This window comes from Quercus robur, chromosome 4 (assembly GCF_932294415.1).
Source record: "Quercus robur chromosome 4, dhQueRobu3.1, whole genome shotgun sequence".
Taxonomy (NCBI): domain Eukaryota; kingdom Viridiplantae; phylum Streptophyta; class Magnoliopsida; order Fagales; family Fagaceae; genus Quercus; species Quercus robur.
This window is the reverse complement of record NC_065537.1, coordinates 71,436,949-71,455,810: the sequence shown is the minus strand read 5'-3', so window position 1 is coordinate 71,455,810 and position 18,862 is coordinate 71,436,949. Positions and strand designations below refer to the sequence as shown.

The following is an 18,862-nucleotide window of genomic DNA, read 5'->3' as shown; positions in this document are numbered from 1 at the left end:
CTAGAGCAATCCTTGCTTGTGGCCTAGCAAAAAATAAGGCTATCATAAGCAAATAATAAATGTGAAATTTTCGATCCCCTTGAACAAGCTGCTACTCCTTTCATTTAGCCATTTGCCATATCTTTCTTTAACATTGCAGAGACACCTTCTGCATAGATCAAAAATAAATAGGGCAAGAGAGGGTCTCCTTGGTGCAAAACCCGGGTAGGAGTAATGTGCCCTCGAGGCCTTCCATTAATTTTGATAGAATAAGAGACAGAGCACACACACCTCATCATAATATCGACCCATTTAACATGAAAAAACCCATCTTGAGCATAATTTTCTCTAAACAACCTCATTCCATCCAATCATAAGCCATACTTATATCAAGCTTGACGACCATCTCGCCCACCTTCCCCATTATTTTTGGTTAATATGATGCATTGTTTCAAAAGTAACCAACGCATTATCAATAACAAGGTGCTCAGACATAAACACACTATGATTTTCACTAATGATATTTGGAAATAAAAGCTTTAATCTATTGGCTAGAACTTGGGATGCAATCTGAGAGATAACATTACTAAGACTAATGGGCCGAAACTAGGTGATCTTTGTGGGATTTTTAATTTTTGAGATGAGCATTACGTATGTTTCGTTAAATTTTGGAGGAATAATACCATGATTAAGAAAATAGAAAACAATGCTAGTAACACAATTACCAACTAAAGACCAATAATGTTGATAAAACAAAAGGGGCATACTATCGGGTCCAAGAGCTTTTTTGGGATACATCTGCTTCAACGCTTTGATGTAGTGGAGATGATTAAGCGTCATTAAGCAAAGACTTAGTGCTTGTTTAGGAACAACTTATTTAGCTGAAACTAATTACTGAAAGTACTATAAATAAAGCTAAAAAGTAGCTGAAATAGTACAGTGAGACCCATGAATAATACTAAAAAGTACAATGGGACCCATGAATAGTAGCAAAAATAAGTTGAATAGTAAAAAAAAATAGGTTTTTTAAGCCAATACCAAACACAGACTTATATTTCAATTTATATTGTTGGAGGTAGACCATCTTCACAAGGCCTATTGTTACCTTAACTCTTGAAATCTAACAAATTAACTCTTGAAAGCTAACACATAAACTACTAGAAAAAACTAGACTTAATTAAACTACTAAAACACCCTTAATTTTCAAATAAAAAAACTATTTTTAACTAAATAAAAAATGAATAACTCATTCCTAAACCTTTAAAACATTAAAACTACATAGCTTTTTCTTCAATTCGGAATTTACTAATAGACCCATAAAGTAATTCTTGCCTTGGTAAATTTACAAAGTAATTCTATAATAAATTAATCATTCATGGTTGCATCATCAAGATAGTGTTGCTTTGGTAATCTCTCTCTCTCTATAATAAATTAATCATTCATGGTTGCATCATCAAGATAGTGTTGCTTTGGTAATCTCTCTCTCTCTCTCTCTCTCTCTCTCTCTACTCTCTCTCTCTCTCTCTACTTCAACTATACTTCAATCTCTCTAGCTATATGCTTTGTGTTATTGTCCATTAGTGCAACCTTTTATTTATTTATTTATATTTTATATATATAGAGTCTCAACCTATGATGTTCGCTTTTGATGATTGTGCTCTTTATCATCAAACCAAGACAACAATTGGTTTCTGGTTTAGGTGGGAATTGAATCTCATATTTCTTATTCAAGCATAAAAAAAAAATTACTAATTAAGTTAACTAGAACTCACTTGGTAGACCCATTTTATAGTATTCTTTAACTCGATGTTATTTGTATACTAAGCTACTCCTTATCAAGCTTTGTGGTGCCTATTGTAGTCTTTGAATGCACAAACCTTGTTGTTAGCTTTATACTTACATTCTACTTTGTACTTTGTGTTTGTTATTATTATTATTATTATTATTACATTTTCAGATTTATATTAAAATAAATTCATATTTAGAACAAGTACTCTCAACCCAATCCTGTCTTTTCCCATTCTTAAATAAGTACACTAAAATGGACTGAAGTGAACTATATGGATCAAATGGACTGAATGGACCAAGTGGACATGGACCAAATGGATTGAATGGACCGAAGAGGACCAAAAGTTGACCAAAATGATACATGCTAATGAGGCTCAATAAGAATGTAGCAACAATAAATGTGTGCTTCAGTTTTTAGATATTATATATTATTATCATTACTTGTACTTTTTGTATTTTTGTATTATATAGATTATTATTATCATCATTTGTACTTTGAGTTTATATACCTTGTTCTTGTTTCATGCATATGTGGCTCATATAAGTTATTGGCAATCGAACTGCTTTGCATCATCCTATTTCTTTTTCTTTTTTTGAAACTGAATTTTCATTCAAACAAAAAACAGAACAGGTACAGAGCAGAAAGCATTATCCTATTTCTGTAGATGGCGACTAAGTCTACCATCTTATGAAATAGTGTATATTAGAGGAGTATGCATAAAAAAAGTGATTTTTTCTCCAATGCTAAACTGGGAGGTAGTCGAGATAATATGCTTAACAAGTAGCGATGCTGATGTTATGGAGATGATTAGGCGTCATTAAGGGAAGACCTATATTTCAATTTATATTGTCAGAGTTATACTATCTCCACAAGGACCATTGACGCATGAGGCAACTGAGAGAAACACTAATGAGGGCGGTCCTAACAATGATGATGAGAATGACTGGGATAAAGGGCATGATTCTAGTGATGGGGATGAGTTAGGTGGTGTGGGGTTTGGTGTTTGATGAAATAAATACCTATAGGAATGAGATTGTTAATACTGGATATTAAGTGTATAAGGACTGGTCATTAACTCATTATAACAGAACCAATCCTTTAGGGCAAGTCAAAGGCAAAGGAGGAGGAGAAATAGAAATATTACTATTATGCTTTTCGTTATGCAATGTAATGATATACATATGTCTGCAAGTGCACCTAACCATGTATTACCGTGATATTCACCCCCTTTTTTTTGTGCTTGTGTACGGTGCATGGTGAAATGCAAATTTTGAAGCTGCAAGTGCACCTAACCTGTAACAAGTAGTCCTACTCTCTATAACCATGAATTATATCCTGTAGACATGTTTATTTATGCTCTTGGTTTTGCAAAGTGGTGGAATCACCTGCCAGATCTATTCAAAACATACAAATTTCATTTTTCCATAAGTGTATCTTTGTATGAGGTTGGTGGGAGGACTTTAACGTTGCAACATTGAAAAATTTAAGACATTTCTCAAGTCTCATCTAATGGCTATTTTCCTGAGCTGAAGTTATCTCACATACATATGAGCATCATTAGTGTATAGAAACGGAAGATTCTACTGCTAAAAATGTAATATCCAAACATTTCAAACCACTCCAGACTTTGGAGAGTACAGCTGTAGCAGATGAATAGAGAATCCATAAAGTGCATACAACAGTCATTGGCTAACCAAGTACTATGACTACACATAGTAAAACTCTCTCTGGCTGCCAAATCATATGTATAGGAATGAAAGATTCTGACGCTAAAAAGTAACATCCAAATGTTTGAAACCAATCCAGACATTAGAGAGTACAATTGTAGCATATGAAAATATAGTGCAACTAAAAACAGTCATCGGCTGAACAAGTATTATAACCTATCAAAAACAGTATCTTTGGCTGCCAAATCCAGAATATCAGCACAAGAAACAACTCTAGGGCATAATTCTTCAAAGCTCTGACTTGATAATGTTGATTACACCAGATATGATCTTGAAAGCAGCACCATCATTGAACATTTACCTTGTATGATTTATCAGGCTAACAAACAATTTTTTCAGTCCTGGCCAGCAAGTAAAGATCATAATTCATGATGCAAAACATAAACATAGCAACTTCCTCAGAGACCAACTCAATTTTTTGATAATTCAGAAATTCTATTAGCAAAAAACAACTGATACTACCGGAGATGCTTATCCCAAATACAGAGCAGTAAGCAGACAACAGATATGCAACGCATGTTCCATACAGATATAATAGATAAAGCAAATCACCAATAGAACAAGCCACACAAATTTGATAAAACTAATCTACTTATAGCACAGATGAAAAAGAAAAATTGCTGAACCAGCATCAGAGACTCAACCAGCAACTAACAACCAACCTAAGCTAGCAGCATGAAGCTACAGTACCAGTATCTCAGACAAAGCTTCCAGCAAACATAACATAACTACAGAACCAACTTCTAAGGATTCACTAAGACAACCATATAAGCTTGCTAACACAACTAAAGAAAAGTGAGTTACAATTGAACCTCAGAGGTCGTTAATGCTGTTTCCTCCCAAGAAAACTATGAAAAGCAAGAGCCATACAACCCAAAAAACTCAATACAACTGCCACAAAGAAAGCATGAAAAATTAAAAAGCAAATACGAAACACAACAGAAGTAGAGCCAACAGCGTGAGCAAGACAAATAAAAAAAGAGTACGATTTTACCATTCAAAAAGAGTAGGGCCTTTTGGGAAAGCGTGTTTCTCTCACATCCATATACGTGTCAACCTAGAAGAAGATGAAAAATAAATAATTTTTAGTATTTTTCTTTTTTTCACCTAAAATTATCAAGTTTAATACCTCTACCCGTCGTAATTTTTCTTTAAGTTGCAGATTCTCTTCCTTAAGCTGTTGAACTTAAACATCATCTGCTTACACTAGAGTCAATATGTCTGCTGTAAATGGACAACTGCCCAAAGACACTGAAAACAGTATTCAGAGAGGGAATTAGTGAGAGATTGCTTGGAGATATTTTCGACAAATTGTTGAAGGATTGGACTATATTCATAGTCAAGGTTTAATCCATCAAGACATATGCTCTCAGAATCAATTTTTAGATTCTGAGAAGTAAATCAAGATTGGAGAGTTTGGACTAGGTATGGATTATTATTTTAATTTATTTTCTAAGAATAAATCTTAGGCAAATATTTATATATCACCAATTTTTTTATTTCATGGTTCCAACTTGTTTGTATTATGCAGCAAAATTCATGGAGGTCAAAGATGGAGAATTTGGGGTACATAGTTCAAATGATTACGGACACCACTTCTATAAAAGTCCAGAGGTGATGAAAAATTCCTGGATTACTCAAAAGTCGGATATCTACAGCCTGGGAGTTTTGCTGTTTGGACTATTTTATCCCAGTGAAACGGAAGCGAGAAGGATAGAAAAGCTGAATGCATTGCACAAAAGTCTTACCTTTCCAGATGATTGGAAATATCCTAATCTTTTGACATCAAGTGAGATAAGATCAGGATATTTCCAATCATTAGGAAAGGTAAGAATTTTGTGCAACTCATTCAGCTTTTCTATCCTTCTCGCTTCTGTTTTACTGGGATATAATAGTCCAAACAGCAAAACTCCAAGGCTGTAGATATCCGACACTTGAGTAATCCAGGAATTTTTCATCACTTCTGGACTTTTATAAAAGTGGTGTCCGTAATCATTTGAACTATGTACCCCAAATTCTCCATCTTTGACCTCCATGAATTTTGCTGCATAATACAAACTAGTTAGAACCATGAAATAAAAAAATTGGTGATATATAAATATTTGCCTAAGATTTATTCTTAAAAAATAAATTAAAATAACAATCCACACCTAGTCTGAATCTCCAATCTTGATTTGCTTCTTAGAATCGAAAAATAGATTTTGAGAGCATATGTCTCGATGGATTAAACCTTGACTATGAATATAGTCCAATCCTTCGACAATTTGTCGAAAATATCTCAAAGCAATCTCCTCACTAATTCCCTCTCTGAATACTGTTCCTAGCGTCTTTGGACAGTATTCCATCAAAATATAAATGCAAGACCTGGAAGGATCTCTCTTCCCACTTGAGTCATCACTCGAACTATCAAATTCCCCAGCAAATTTCTCAAAATTGTAACTGTTATCACCTCGCCAAACCTGTACAAGCGAAGCATGTGTTAGTAATTTTTTATAAGTACTTAATCTCTATTAAAGTAGAACAACTATCCCATGTATCTCAACAGAGCCTAGAAAATGAGACCATTCAAACAATTACATTATAAAAACTGATTTCAGCTAAACAACAGAGACTTCCACACTGTCAAATGTACAATGATTCCGTTCCCTCCATAGGGTCCACAATTGGCAAAAAAGAGCTAGATTCCAAACAAAGGAAGAAGTTTACCAAACTAATTCCTCTAACCTGAAAGTAGTTCAAAAAAGCTATTTTCTCTTTAAATTTAAGCCACAGCCAGTACTCATCTTAAACATTTACCAAGCCTCAAACACATGAAGCAAATATTATAAACCCCTAACATAGCCAAAACAAATTAACAAGACAAATCCCCCAATAAAGATATTTGCCACACATAACACTCTTCAGACAGAAACACCATGAGAAAACTAATTACACAATTTAGGGCATTAAAAACACCAAAATCAGTTAGGCAAATTTATTTTTATTTTTTGATAAGTAATAAAATCTTATTAGCAAAGTCATCAATTACACTGGGAGTATACTAGCTGAAAGTTAAATTATAGTTCTAAAATTACAAAGATCAATGGGCTCAGAGAAGTTTGAAATGAAAAAAATCCCCGAAGCTTTCATCCACTCTATCGAAGTCTTAAAAAATCAGTTAGGCACATTAGCAATCGTTTTGGTTGTAATGCTAAGGACTTGTTTGGATAAACTGTTTTTAAAACGTGCATTTTGAAAACACAGTTTTGAAAACCACAATTAAACGTTTGTTAAAACTTGTAAAAATTGCAGTTTGAAAACTATAAATTTTTTGTTGTGGGAGCAAATTACCAAAAAGTACTTAATTTTGATGGTAAGGATATACTATTATTTTAAATGTAGTCCATGCTAAGCATGTTAACACAGTTATCCAATACCGTCACTTCCCCTGTGCGACTGTGCCCTACTACAAAGCTTTTTATTATTATTTTTTTATATTATCGCCATTACAGAGTTGATGACAACTAAATAGAGTAATAGTATCATATATGTTGCTAATCAATATCAACCACAAAAGAGGGAAGTAAAAATTCTAAAAAGTGAAGAGACCAAATAAAGGGAGAGAGAAAGAGCAGTGGGTCTCTTCTTAACCAAATAATTTGCAGAGTTCACCATTGGACTCATTCTCGCAGCTTCTAGTGTGTGTCGCATGATATTCATTCCAGCAAAACAACTTGTGCCAAGAAGTTGCAAGCGCTGGAGAGTCAGATCAGACACAGGTGAGAATTTTACGGGTTGATAAATTTGTTATTAAGCAAATACTTTAGGGTATTTAAGGTATTGAGACCCCTAAAACATTTGTGCTGCTTTTGAGTGATGAGATTGAGTACCCGTTTGGATTCAGCGTTTTTCGCTAAATCCAGCGGTGCATTTTCTGAATTTTTTTTTTTTCTTTTAGCCGCATTTTTTGACTAAATCAACTGTGAACAGTGCATTTGTACATTATTTATGGACCCACAAATTTCACTTTTCAGTAACTTTTTCATTAAAAATAGATCTCACGATACTATTCACACATTTAAAAATTATTTTGTTACAGTGTTTTCAGTTTCAGCAAAAATAAGCTCAATCCAAACGGACCCTGAAACTAGCGTTTTCATAAAAAGCTAGTTAAAGGCACGGTTCTTAAACGTGATTTCTTGGCATCTTGGAAATCATATTTTGCTGAAAACGTGGAACCAAACGCATATTGTTTTGCGTTTTCTTCCAAAAACGCGCGTTTGTTCCGCACAAACGCCTATCCAAACGGGCTCTAAATCAGAACTTTTAAACAAATGAGTAATCCAATAAAGATCATGGAAGGAGAGAGCAAACAAATTGTAGAGAGAGCAAAGAGAACTCACATCTGATCGGTGCGATCGGAGAGGAAAAAATGATGTCAATGAGATAGCAATATAGGGTGAGAGAGAGAACGAGCAAAAGAGAGAGGAGAGAAACTCAAATGGAAGAGTGAAAAATGGTCCGGGGGAATGTATTATGTATAGGAATTATAAATAGTGGAAAAAAAAATTAAAATTAAGGTTGTTCAAAAAGAAAGGAAAAAGAATTTGGATTGGGTATGGGCTATGTCATGGGCCTTATTTTTCTATTCGGGCTTAAAGTTAATTTATTGGGAAAGTGGCTATTTTCGTGCGTGTGTGTGTGTAAAGTGTCGATGAGATAGGCTAGGGTTTGTGAGAAATAGGTAAAAAAAATTATTTATACCAAGGATTAAAAATTAAAATTTCAATATCTATACTATATACTAGTATAAATAAGAGGGTTTTCCTATTTCAACTTAACTTTTATATCTTATCCAAAAAAAAAACTTAACTTTTATATGAAAAGTAATTTTATTTAAAATGAATGAATAGTTAATATAACATATTTGAGCATGTACATTGTGTTTATTTCCCCAACATTCAAATAGAGTGAAAAAATAAAAATAAAAAGGTAAAATAACCACCAGCTATAAAAAGTGTGACACTACTTGATTTTTTTTTTTAATTAAGATATTGATTTCATTGGGTTTTTTAATTAAAATATTGATTTTAGTAGTAGGTTTAGATAAGAATCAATAAAACTTAGTCAAAATTTTTAATGTTAGTACTTAACAATATTTCTTTATTATATATATTGACTTGTGTTATGTGAGCAAGACCTATTGGGATAATGACATATGATTGAAAGTGAACACATGTCACCATGCCAACAGGTTATATACGCCATGTAATCTTCTAGCTCATTTCAACAGCTCTATTAGATTTTAATTGATTTTCTTATTTTATACTTGGACCATATCAAATGGAAGATTGTAATTTTGAACTACTTGATAAATTATTTGGTACTTTGGGTAGACTAAGGCAATTATGTCCAATGGTCTATCCACCCAAAATGAATTCCTCATGTCTTGCTGGTTTCGTCAAATCTTAATCACATAATACTAAGAGAACTAGAGATTCAGCTTGGGGGAACGTATGAAACATAGAAGTTTAGAATTCAATAATTAAAAATATGCTATAATTTAAGACTAAATATACTATGAAAAATAAAACTAGTATCCCTTTAATGTTAACAAGATATTAATAAATAAATAAATAATATACAAAATTAGAACTTTCCCAACTCAGCAGAAGCAAAAATTGAGGACAAGCTAAGACATTCATGACTTTCCACAACTGTAGATGCTCGACAAGTGGATCAGTAGGAAATGAGGCACATTAATGGCTAAACTTTTCAAGTTATACATTAGTGAACATCTTGGAGGGGACTTAAAACTTGAGCTAAAGTCACATGAGTACTCTCTGAATTAAAATATCAGAGAGGCACTCATAAGAATAGAAAAATAAACTTGAGAAAACAATAACAGTGTAATCCTTAACTTTTGCATTTACTTCATGTGCACCCAGCAAGTCAATGGTGTTCAGAGATGTCCTTGCCTGCGTGCCACTTAGAGAAGCCATTCTCTAGGGCATCCCTCATCCATGGATGCCGGCACCTATCCAGTGCCTGTGGTACAGTCAACCAAGTTCGGTTTCGGGTGCTCTGCTCTGGCCATGACTCAAGCTCCTCCTTGACTAACAAAGCAAACATTGCAGCTTTACATGAACCTTCTGGGCAGAACTCATCTTGGTGGGTTTTACTCTTAAAGGGATAATAACCCAAGAAATCCTGAAAACGGGAAATAGAAACAAACTTAATGTATAACTTGAATATGCCGTAATCAAAACAAGTGCAGCAATATCTTTCGGTATTTTCTTAAAACCTTTCCGCTAAACTGTAACAAATGTCAACAACAACATGAGTGGAAACTGTCCAGCATTTTGCTAAATCTAGGACTAGGATGCCAAATATTGTATTTTAAAAAATTCCGTAATCAAACAAATAATAATTGCAACAGCAATCAAAGCTTTATCTGTATTGAAATGTAGGCATCTAAAGCGACAATCACAACTAACAAGGCAGATATATACAAACAAAAAACAGAATATTATTGCTTCCCAAAAAGCAGTCCAAGATAAACATGGGAGAATTAAGCAAACTGATAATGCAACAATTGAAACATAAAAATCATATCAACTTCAAGACCTTCAATAGATTAAGTGACTGTAAAATAATCAAAAGGGTTTATAACAATATCATACAAGTTCAATGGAAAAAGAAGAAGAAAAAAACAAGGACAACATCAAATTTATTAAAATCAAAATCACCATTAGTTCCCCTCGAACTCCAGCCTCTTCAATAGCTTCCCTTACTGCTGCCTCCTGAACAGTTTCATCATTCTCCCAACCACCCTATAAAAGGAAAAGAACAATTCATGAAAACAATTGTATGATTATCACCTCCCACTTTCTAAATGATGGTAGGGAAAGCAAATAACAGATATTTATAAAAACCACACCAAATAGAATTTCCCAAGTAATCATAAACTAGCTAATTTGCACTACATTTGAAAAAGACTTACCAATAAAAACTGCAAATAAATATCTCATGTTGCTTCCCAAAAAAGAATCCAAACTTTTGAATTCAATGAAGGAATTCCCAAATTCTTATTACTTGTCAAAAACACACGTCATCAGTTAGGGACCATCAATGATCAATCAGATATGCACCAGCATAAATCTTGATATTGGTTTAATTTAAATTGCGTTGCTACATATTGAGATTTGGTTCAAGATCAGTTAGTTTCCTTAGAATAAAAGCTTCCTGCCCAATACCTTCCAAAATATAGTTCTACAGCACACTATGACAGAAGCTAGAGTGTTGACATATGTTGACATATCAACTGCCGCAGGCCTCCATGCATTTCTCCAATAGTTAAGTTGGCCTGGCAACTGCAAAACATCTACAAAACTCCCACAATTTCCATTCCTCTACTCATGTACTTGGGTGTCATCGCCTGAATACCTTCTAATATGGTTTATTTATAATTAAATAGAACTTGCATATTTGCCAAGCATAATAGAATCCATGCAGGGCTGATCATAAATCTCCACATCCTTCTCCTGTTTAACTGACATTGATTACTTCTAGTACACCATCTTCATGAAGGCAATGGACCGTGACCTAATCCGGGTAAGGTCCTTCGCCTCATACAAAACTGACTGGAAAATTCCTTAAAATTTTTCATAGGCAATTCACCCAGTCAGAACAAACCAGAATATTTGCTAAACTGAAATGTACAAGTACCCAGGATATACCTTTTTCAGTTCTAGTCCACCTCTATACCCTAAAATTCTAAGGTCATAAGATTGCTCCCAAGAGGTTAGTGATAACTAAGGGGTAATTGTACTCTTAAAAATTGATATAGTGCCAAACAAACAATCTTATCAACCACCAAGTAAATATTACACTATCAACCATCCCTATTAACTTTTGGTCCTAAAATAACTTCAAAGCATCACAAAATTCAACTTGACACATGATTTTGGGAGTGAATAGTAAAATTTAGGTGTCACCAATAAGCTATGGATGGAACAAATGAAATTGATGCCTTCCTGCAAATGGAACAACCTTCAATAATATTAAAGCTTCAGTTTATAGGGACTGCAAGTGTAAGCTAATAATGCATGAAAGCTAAATATGCAGGGACTCCACTCACACTCCCAAGAAACACATAATATTATCCATGTAATTTTACCAGCAAATAGAACTGCCATAAGCCATACAGAATAAAGTTTTGACAAGGGACATATAATCAAGAACTGGACTAGCCAAGCAGCTAAAAAAAACATAAGGAAAATGGAAAGCAAGAAGTGACATGACAACTTCTGCAAAGAATTTGGAGACTGTAAATTGATTTGAAAGCATGTTCATTTCCTATTGAAAAATCCAACTTGTACTGCACTTGGCCTAAATATTAATCTCCACAGTGTGTGTGTGTGTGTGACAGAGAGAGAGAGACCATAACATTTTAATGAGCAAGCTAGCAGAGAGGTGAACCAAAAATAGATAACAATTCTCATCAAAGTAAATTTTCAGAAAAAAAAAAAAAAAAAAAAAAAAAAAAAAAAAAAAAAAACCTACTTATTACCTTTGGAAACAGGAGACCTGGCCCACTAGTTGAGTTAATCATAAGCACCTCAACAATCTTCTCAGAATTCGAATTGCCACTCACATCTGAATCTCTATACCTAAATGGAATACACCTGTAATAAATCTGCTCAGTTAGCTTCAGTGCACCAAACATAATAGGAATCTTTTGCCGATACCCCTAATGTTACAACCAATAATATAAGTCCCAACTGTAAAAATATATACATTATGATAAAACTTTCTTCTTCTTTTTTATATTGTTACAAATTTTATTTTTTAAGAAGAAGAAAACTATTTTATTAGAAAGAGGAAATCAATAATTACAACCAGTATGCATTGAATACCTAAAATAAGTTACACTTTAAAGTTTTAATACTCAACGAAATCTACAAAAGGAAGCGAAATAAACACTGCCAAAACCTGCAACCCGCTGATACAAAGATTGCCATATGACTCCACATCAATGAATATGTGATTAAACCTGTTTCCATATGGTCCACATAAGGCATAAGTTTGATCATGAATGGCCTACAAACATATGCATGCAAGTGCAACCAAGCTCAACCCAGAAAGGATGGCACACACAGGCATCTCACATCAACCGTGTTTGGTGCATTCCAATGTCTGTCTATTCCATGTTCATTAGAGCTACTTCACAGAAACTACTGCAGATATCAAGGACACACTAGGCACTTGTTTAAGCAGATATCAAGGATTATCAACTAAACAAATTAGGCTAATTATCAAGAGCAACCTCAACCTCCCTCTTAAAAGAAGCTTTTGAAGAATTGTCACAGATCAATTCTCTTTTCCTCAATTATATTCCTTCTGGCCCTAGCCCTTAATCAATAAGTGCTAATTACGGTGGTAGACCATTGGCAAGTGATATCAAAGGGTCAAGCAGGCACTGTGCGGACATGTGATTAAGTTGCCCTTCTGATGCAGGAGCATAGAGACAGATTATGTGGCAGCCATGTGGGTGACACGTCATTTTCTTCATGTGTCCAAGTGACTTTTATTTGTCACTAAATTTGGTCAAAATTATTATGGAGTCTTGTTGGAAAATGTTAGAGCCTAATATGTGTTTATAGGAGGTTGTCTACCTAGGAAGTAGGAAGTTGCCTATTGCGTTGGAAGTAGTCCAACCATTATTGTATGAATATCATGCATTGTATTTGCCTATAAATTCAATGAGAAATGAGAAGGGTAGAGAGTGTTTTAATTCAGAAAATTATTTCTTAATTATAAAAATTAAAAAAATTCAGAAATTTTTTTGCAAGTGTTTTGCCTTGGACATAACACATTGTATTCATTCCTCAATCAAATAATCTACTAAGAATCTCATCTACACTATAATGTTGCCCAAATTCACTACAAAGCTGCTCAAAGGTTATATCACGCTTAACAGTGGTGAGAATCTTACCTTTACCAAATGCACCTTGTTTATGAAGTTGAATAAAACCATTAGGGTAACCTACTACTTCCAATTCAATAGTTTTATTTCATAAAATTCTATCAGCCAAGTCATTGCCACTTCTCATGGTGTCAAAGATTCCAATAACACAGACAACAAAAGGCAGAACAGCTGATACGCAAACACGAACAATGAAACAATTCATTGCTAAATAATTGCCTAAATGTGTTCTCTGGCTTTCCTTTTTCTTTTTTCTTTTTTCTTTTTTTTTTTTTTTTTTTTGTTGAGAAGTCATCCACCCACCATTATCAGCTCTTCAATCGCATTCTAAAATTCGCTTCACACTAACAAAACCTATTCTATCACACCACAACCTCACATTATTGAGAAAATGACTTCACAAGGCTATCCTATCCTTACACTTGCATGGTCCTTCTCAAATATAATCCATCCCTTTCCCAATTCTAAATCGCATCCCATAATAACTTTATCCATTGTACCACAGACCAACAAATTCCTTATCCTCATCCTCCTCCTATCCCTTTCAGCAAGCTTCCCCACAAAGCCAATATCTAAATTCCCTAATCCAACTTCTACCACCACCCAAACACAACTCATAAAACTAAATACCAAATCAAAAAAGCAGGAATTTACTAATCCAAACAACACCTAAGCTCAACAATCTCATTTACACCCAAACCACATATTCTTCCAAAACCCACTTCTAAAACATCACCACAGATCTCTTTTCTACTCTTTTTTTTTCCTTTAAAAAAAAAAAAAGTAGCCCTCTAGACTTGCTTTCTACACGCAACTGGTAATCCAAATAATAAAATAAAAAGAAAAAAAAAAGGTACAAAATCAATTTTGAACACATTGCCCCCCAGCTGAAAACGACTCCAATATTCTAAAAACTTAAACAGCAACAAAACCAAAAGCCACATCACATCACATCAAGCAACATTAACACATACATATATACAAATAGTTGAGCATTCATACAAACACCACACATGCATGCATATATAAGAGAGAGAAAGTAAAAGTAAAAAAAAAAAAAAAAAAAAAAAACGATGCGTATACCCGGCAACAAGGCGACAACCAGCATCGTAGCGCTGCTGATGCCGACCCGTGCGGGCCACCAAATCACACATAACTACACACTTTCTCTCTCTCTCTCTCTCACTAGATTTCTTTGTCAATGAAAATCAATCTTTTCTTTTCTCTCTTCTCCTCTCTCTCTGTACCAACAACATTTACCAATTCCTCCGCTTCTACCACCATCCACGGCGGCGATAATGGCGATTCACAATGCGACGTCGCATCAGAAATCTCGGATCCAACGGTGCGGGCTTGTTTCAAAAACTCAAAAAATCAAAAAAATCACGTGGTGGGTTGATATTATTGTGATATTTTGAGGGGTGTCGTTTTGGTGGTTCTTCGAGCAGTGTATAATGGTGAGGAAATTGAATCAGAGAAGGACGTGTGGAATTTTATTTTGGATATGAAGGATTTGATTGGAGGGTACACTTGGAGGCTTGTGGTTTTGGTTGTAGGTGATTGGGAAAGTGGTGAGACGAAGTCAAACTCATGGTGGGTTTATATAACAAACTTTAAAAAGGCATGCTGTGTTTGGATTTGCGTTTTGAACGGGACGGTGGGATTAAACGGTAAAGATTTATAGTGGGGCCACTTGTCCCTTCGATCTGATTTTAACATTTTTTTTTTTTTAAATTCTACTATTTTACTTTGTTTTATGTTTTATCTCTCACCCCAAAAAATAATTTTACAAAATTTTTTTTTTTTAACAAACATTTTTTATACGAAAATAATATTTAAGTTTTGTGTTAGTAGTTGGTAGTAACGGTACTTCATGACTGGATAGATATTTGCTGTTTGGTTGATAATGTTTTTTAGAAAATAAGTTATTTTTAAAAAAAAATATTTTCTATAAAATTATCTCATTTTCTTATGTTTTGTGGCAACCTTAAATAAGTTGAAAAATAATTTTATAACTTCCCTTATTTAACCTGATGTAATATAGAGTTATTTTGTATAAAAAAAAATAATGGAAAACAATATCTAAAAATTAGCCATACTTTTTTTGTTAACTTAATATAGTTTTCTTTTAACTTATTTTTCTAATGCTACCAAACACTAGAGAATACGAAAAATTATCTATACACAAAGTTCCATTGAAACAAACAGAGCGATAGATAAACTAAGTTTTTTTTTTTTTCCTTCTCTTTTCCTTTCAAAAAATAACAACAAAGTATAAATAAGACCCTTTAATAAAGAATAAATAAATAAATTAGACCTCCAATAAACCATAAACAAAATAAAAAGAAATATGATTTTGATTATCTGGGTCATATAAATAATTTTTTTAGATGGTTTCAGCCTATAACATCTGCTCTTGATAGTTGCTCTTTGATTATCATTAGATCAAGATACCAATTGATTTTTTATGTAAACATGGATTGAACCTAAGATCTATTATTCGACAACAAGAGATTTGCTAGTTGAGTTAACTGGAACCCACTCTATATAAAGAATATATATAAATACTAGTCAACAACTTGTGCATTGCATGAAAATTTTTAATAAAATATAAAAATTTTCTTTAAAAATGGTTTATTTCTCTCTTTTATTCTATATTTAAATATAAAATTTGATATTATGATAGTTATTAATAGTCATTTATTATAATTGTATTTGTATATTAAATATCATTAAATCTGAAATTGATCATCATGATAGTTATTAATGGATATTATAATGATCTTTCTTCACATGGAACTATTAAATATATAATTATGGTCATTATTGATATGTATTTATTATAGTTGTTTTTGTATATGAAATTATCTATTCTATTTTTTTTATGCAAGATAGAAATTCTACTCTAATGTAATCTAAGTGTATATGTGTGTAAAGTTCACTCCTAAAGACTTAAACCATGTCCCTTGCCCCCCCTCCCCACCCCATAAGAACTTTGAATTTGTCGAATGACCATCACGCCAATGGTGTGCAATGGTTATTCTATTATTTAACAAATATATGATATGTAATTATAATTGGGTGTTTAAATATCGAATAGAATTTAAACTCAATTAAGTGTATATAGGTAATCATGGTGATTATTAATAGGTACTGATTATGGTTATGTTTGTATATGAAACTTTTAAATTTTTTTTTTTTAGAGATGAGCTATCTAATTTATTATTTAAAGAAAATAAGATATGTTATTCTAATTAAGTTTTTAAATATAGAATATAATTTAAACTTAATTATGTGTGTGTGTAAAATTGTGAGCTTTCAAAACTTATGTGGCAAAAAATCATGACGTTAACCAAAAAAATGTTTTCAGATTTATATTATTATAGACTATAGAATATATATTATAGATAGGTAAAAATTAGTAATCGAAAGAAATAAATACATTACTATTTATAAAAAAAAAATTAAAAAAATCATGCCTTGTAATTATAACAATATTTTAAAATAAGTAAAAAAATAATAATAACTGAAAGGCAAAAAAAATATTACAAAATTTTATTGTATGTTAACACATTAAAATATTACTTAACAAAAACAAAATCAATTAATTAGTGAGCATAGAAGAGAAGGGCAAGACTTAGGTACAGGACTTAGGTGTTGTTCCTTAAGTTCTCTTCTTAAGATTCTGCCATGTGAATTTTTTCTTCATAGGATGGAAGTGTATTTCTTAGTTAAGTAGCCACATGACTGAATTTAAGAAAGAAACCTAAAAAACAGCACTTAAAGTACTGTATCTAAGTTTTGTCCAAAAAAAAAAAAAAAAAAAAAAAACGATTTCTCTTTTACCTTTTATCAGAGTTTTTTTTTTTTTTTTTTTTTTTGGCCTACCGATGATAAACATATAAGAAAGTCTAAGGATATAACAAATTCTCACAACACTAATTTTGAGTTATGAATAGATCCCAATCTAATTTTATTTCACTCTATTTTAACCTATAGTGAGTTAACACTTCAACTTATTATAAAAATGTTGTGAGATTTGTTTTTGATAGGCCGAGAAAGTATTGACCCTTTGTGATAAATTAATTGATTAATTAACCAAGTTTATTAATTAATCAAATTAACATGCAAAATGCGTGGCAGCACAAACAAATCACCAATTAAACTAAATGCAGTGGAAATTAAATTGACACGGTGATTTATTTACAAATGGGGAAAATCTACACGGCAAAAACTCCACCGGGTGATTTTAAGGTCACCACTCTCGAGAATCCACTATTATCAAAACAAGCGGTTACAAATAAAGGAATCCCAGTACCTTATACTAACCTACAGTTGAACTCTTACCTCAATACCCTATTGGACTTGTTCTGTAATGACAATATCTCATTTTCAATGCACGACTCCCAGTACGTGACTAATCAATAAATGCACAGATCTAGTACATGACTTAATCACCAACTTGAGAAGGATGTTGGCTGCAAAGTTCTTCAATTCATCACACAATGAAAATCAAGAAGCTCCTTGGTCACAAAACCCTACAGTGTACAAACACAGTAACTTCTTCAAGAAACATATGAACTAGGGCAAATTCTGTCTTCAGTCACAATTTGCATGAACAAGACTTTGCTTTACACTTGTGCAATTTGTGTAACCTTTGACGGCCTTTAAAATAATTCTTATATATGTTTAAGGTTGTGAGAAAAGAAAGCACAAACATATACTTACGGGTTGGAGGAAAAACAGTTCTGAAAAACTGAGTTTCATAAACCTTGATAGATAGTCATCTATTGAGCTAGCTGTCGAGCCACGGGCTTTAGCCACTTTTAAATCTCGATAGATGCTAGCTGTCGAGTTTTAAAATCCAGCACTTTTTCAATTAATTCTTAGATAGACTTGCATGGATTTAATACTTAAACTTGAAACCTTGTTCCTTGAAGTATTAAACACATCCTAGATCTACCCAATTACAAGTAAAGTGGGTTTTGTCACAGGATTAGCTAATTATATAAAATAATGACATATGTTCTTAACATTGAATCACATATGTCCTAACAGTTTTTGTCCATAAAAGAAGGGTAAACATATATTACTACAAATTTATAGACAAAAGTTATATATAACCAAAGTTCTCAAATTAGTCTACCCCAAGCAAGTCTAACAACTAATAAGTACCAAACGTGCTATTGTGATTGTCTAACCATTAAGCTCAAAATTCATTGGTGCCTTTTTTGTAAGAGGGTATATGCACAATTGGTTCCCGAATTAGGATCTTGTGCAATACACTGGGTATTGCACGAGGTGCAGTTACTCTCATTCCTCTCACAAAAACTTTTTCATTTTTTTATTCAAGGATTGGAATTAAAAGTTCCTTTTTTAACTTTCAATCTTAGCCATTAA

The 18,862-nt window shown here is 32.9% G+C and overlaps 1 protein-coding gene across 2 annotated transcripts; it reads right to left on the bottom strand.

Moving 5' to 3' along the window:
• Positions 1-9,215: 9,215 nt before the first annotated feature.
• Positions 9,216-15,037, bottom strand: LOC126723572 (nudix hydrolase 16, mitochondrial). Of its 2 annotated transcripts, none has more exons than XM_050427135.1 (4): positions 14,546-15,037; positions 12,047-12,161; positions 10,224-10,307; positions 9,216-9,684 (listed from the first exon to the last, which is right to left on the bottom strand). In XM_050427135.1, exons 1-4 carry the CDS (start codon positions 14,614-14,616, stop codon positions 9,427-9,429), a joined length of 528 nt encoding a protein of 175 aa, XP_050283092.1. In that variant the 5' UTR covers positions 14,617-15,037; the 3' UTR covers positions 9,216-9,426. The 2 variants fall into 2 exon arrangements, with proteins under 2 accessions (XP_050283092.1, XP_050283091.1); XM_050427134.1 differs by lacking the exon at positions 14,546-15,037 and adding an exon at positions 12,469-13,301.
• Positions 15,038-18,862: the final 3,825 nt, after the last annotated feature.

Coding starts and splice junctions, on each gene's coding strand:
- LOC126723572 (XM_050427134.1), bottom strand. CDS start 12,569: ATGATCAAACTTATGCCTTATGTGGACCATATGGAAACAGGTTTAATC. Junction 10,308..12,046: donor CAGGTCTCCTGTTTCCAAAG/GTAATAAGTAGG, acceptor TTCCTTTTATAG/GGTGGTTGGGAGAATGATGA. Junction 9,685..10,223: donor GAGTTCGAGGGGAACTAATG/GTGATTTTGATT, acceptor TCCCGTTTTCAG/GATTTCTTGGGTTATTATCC.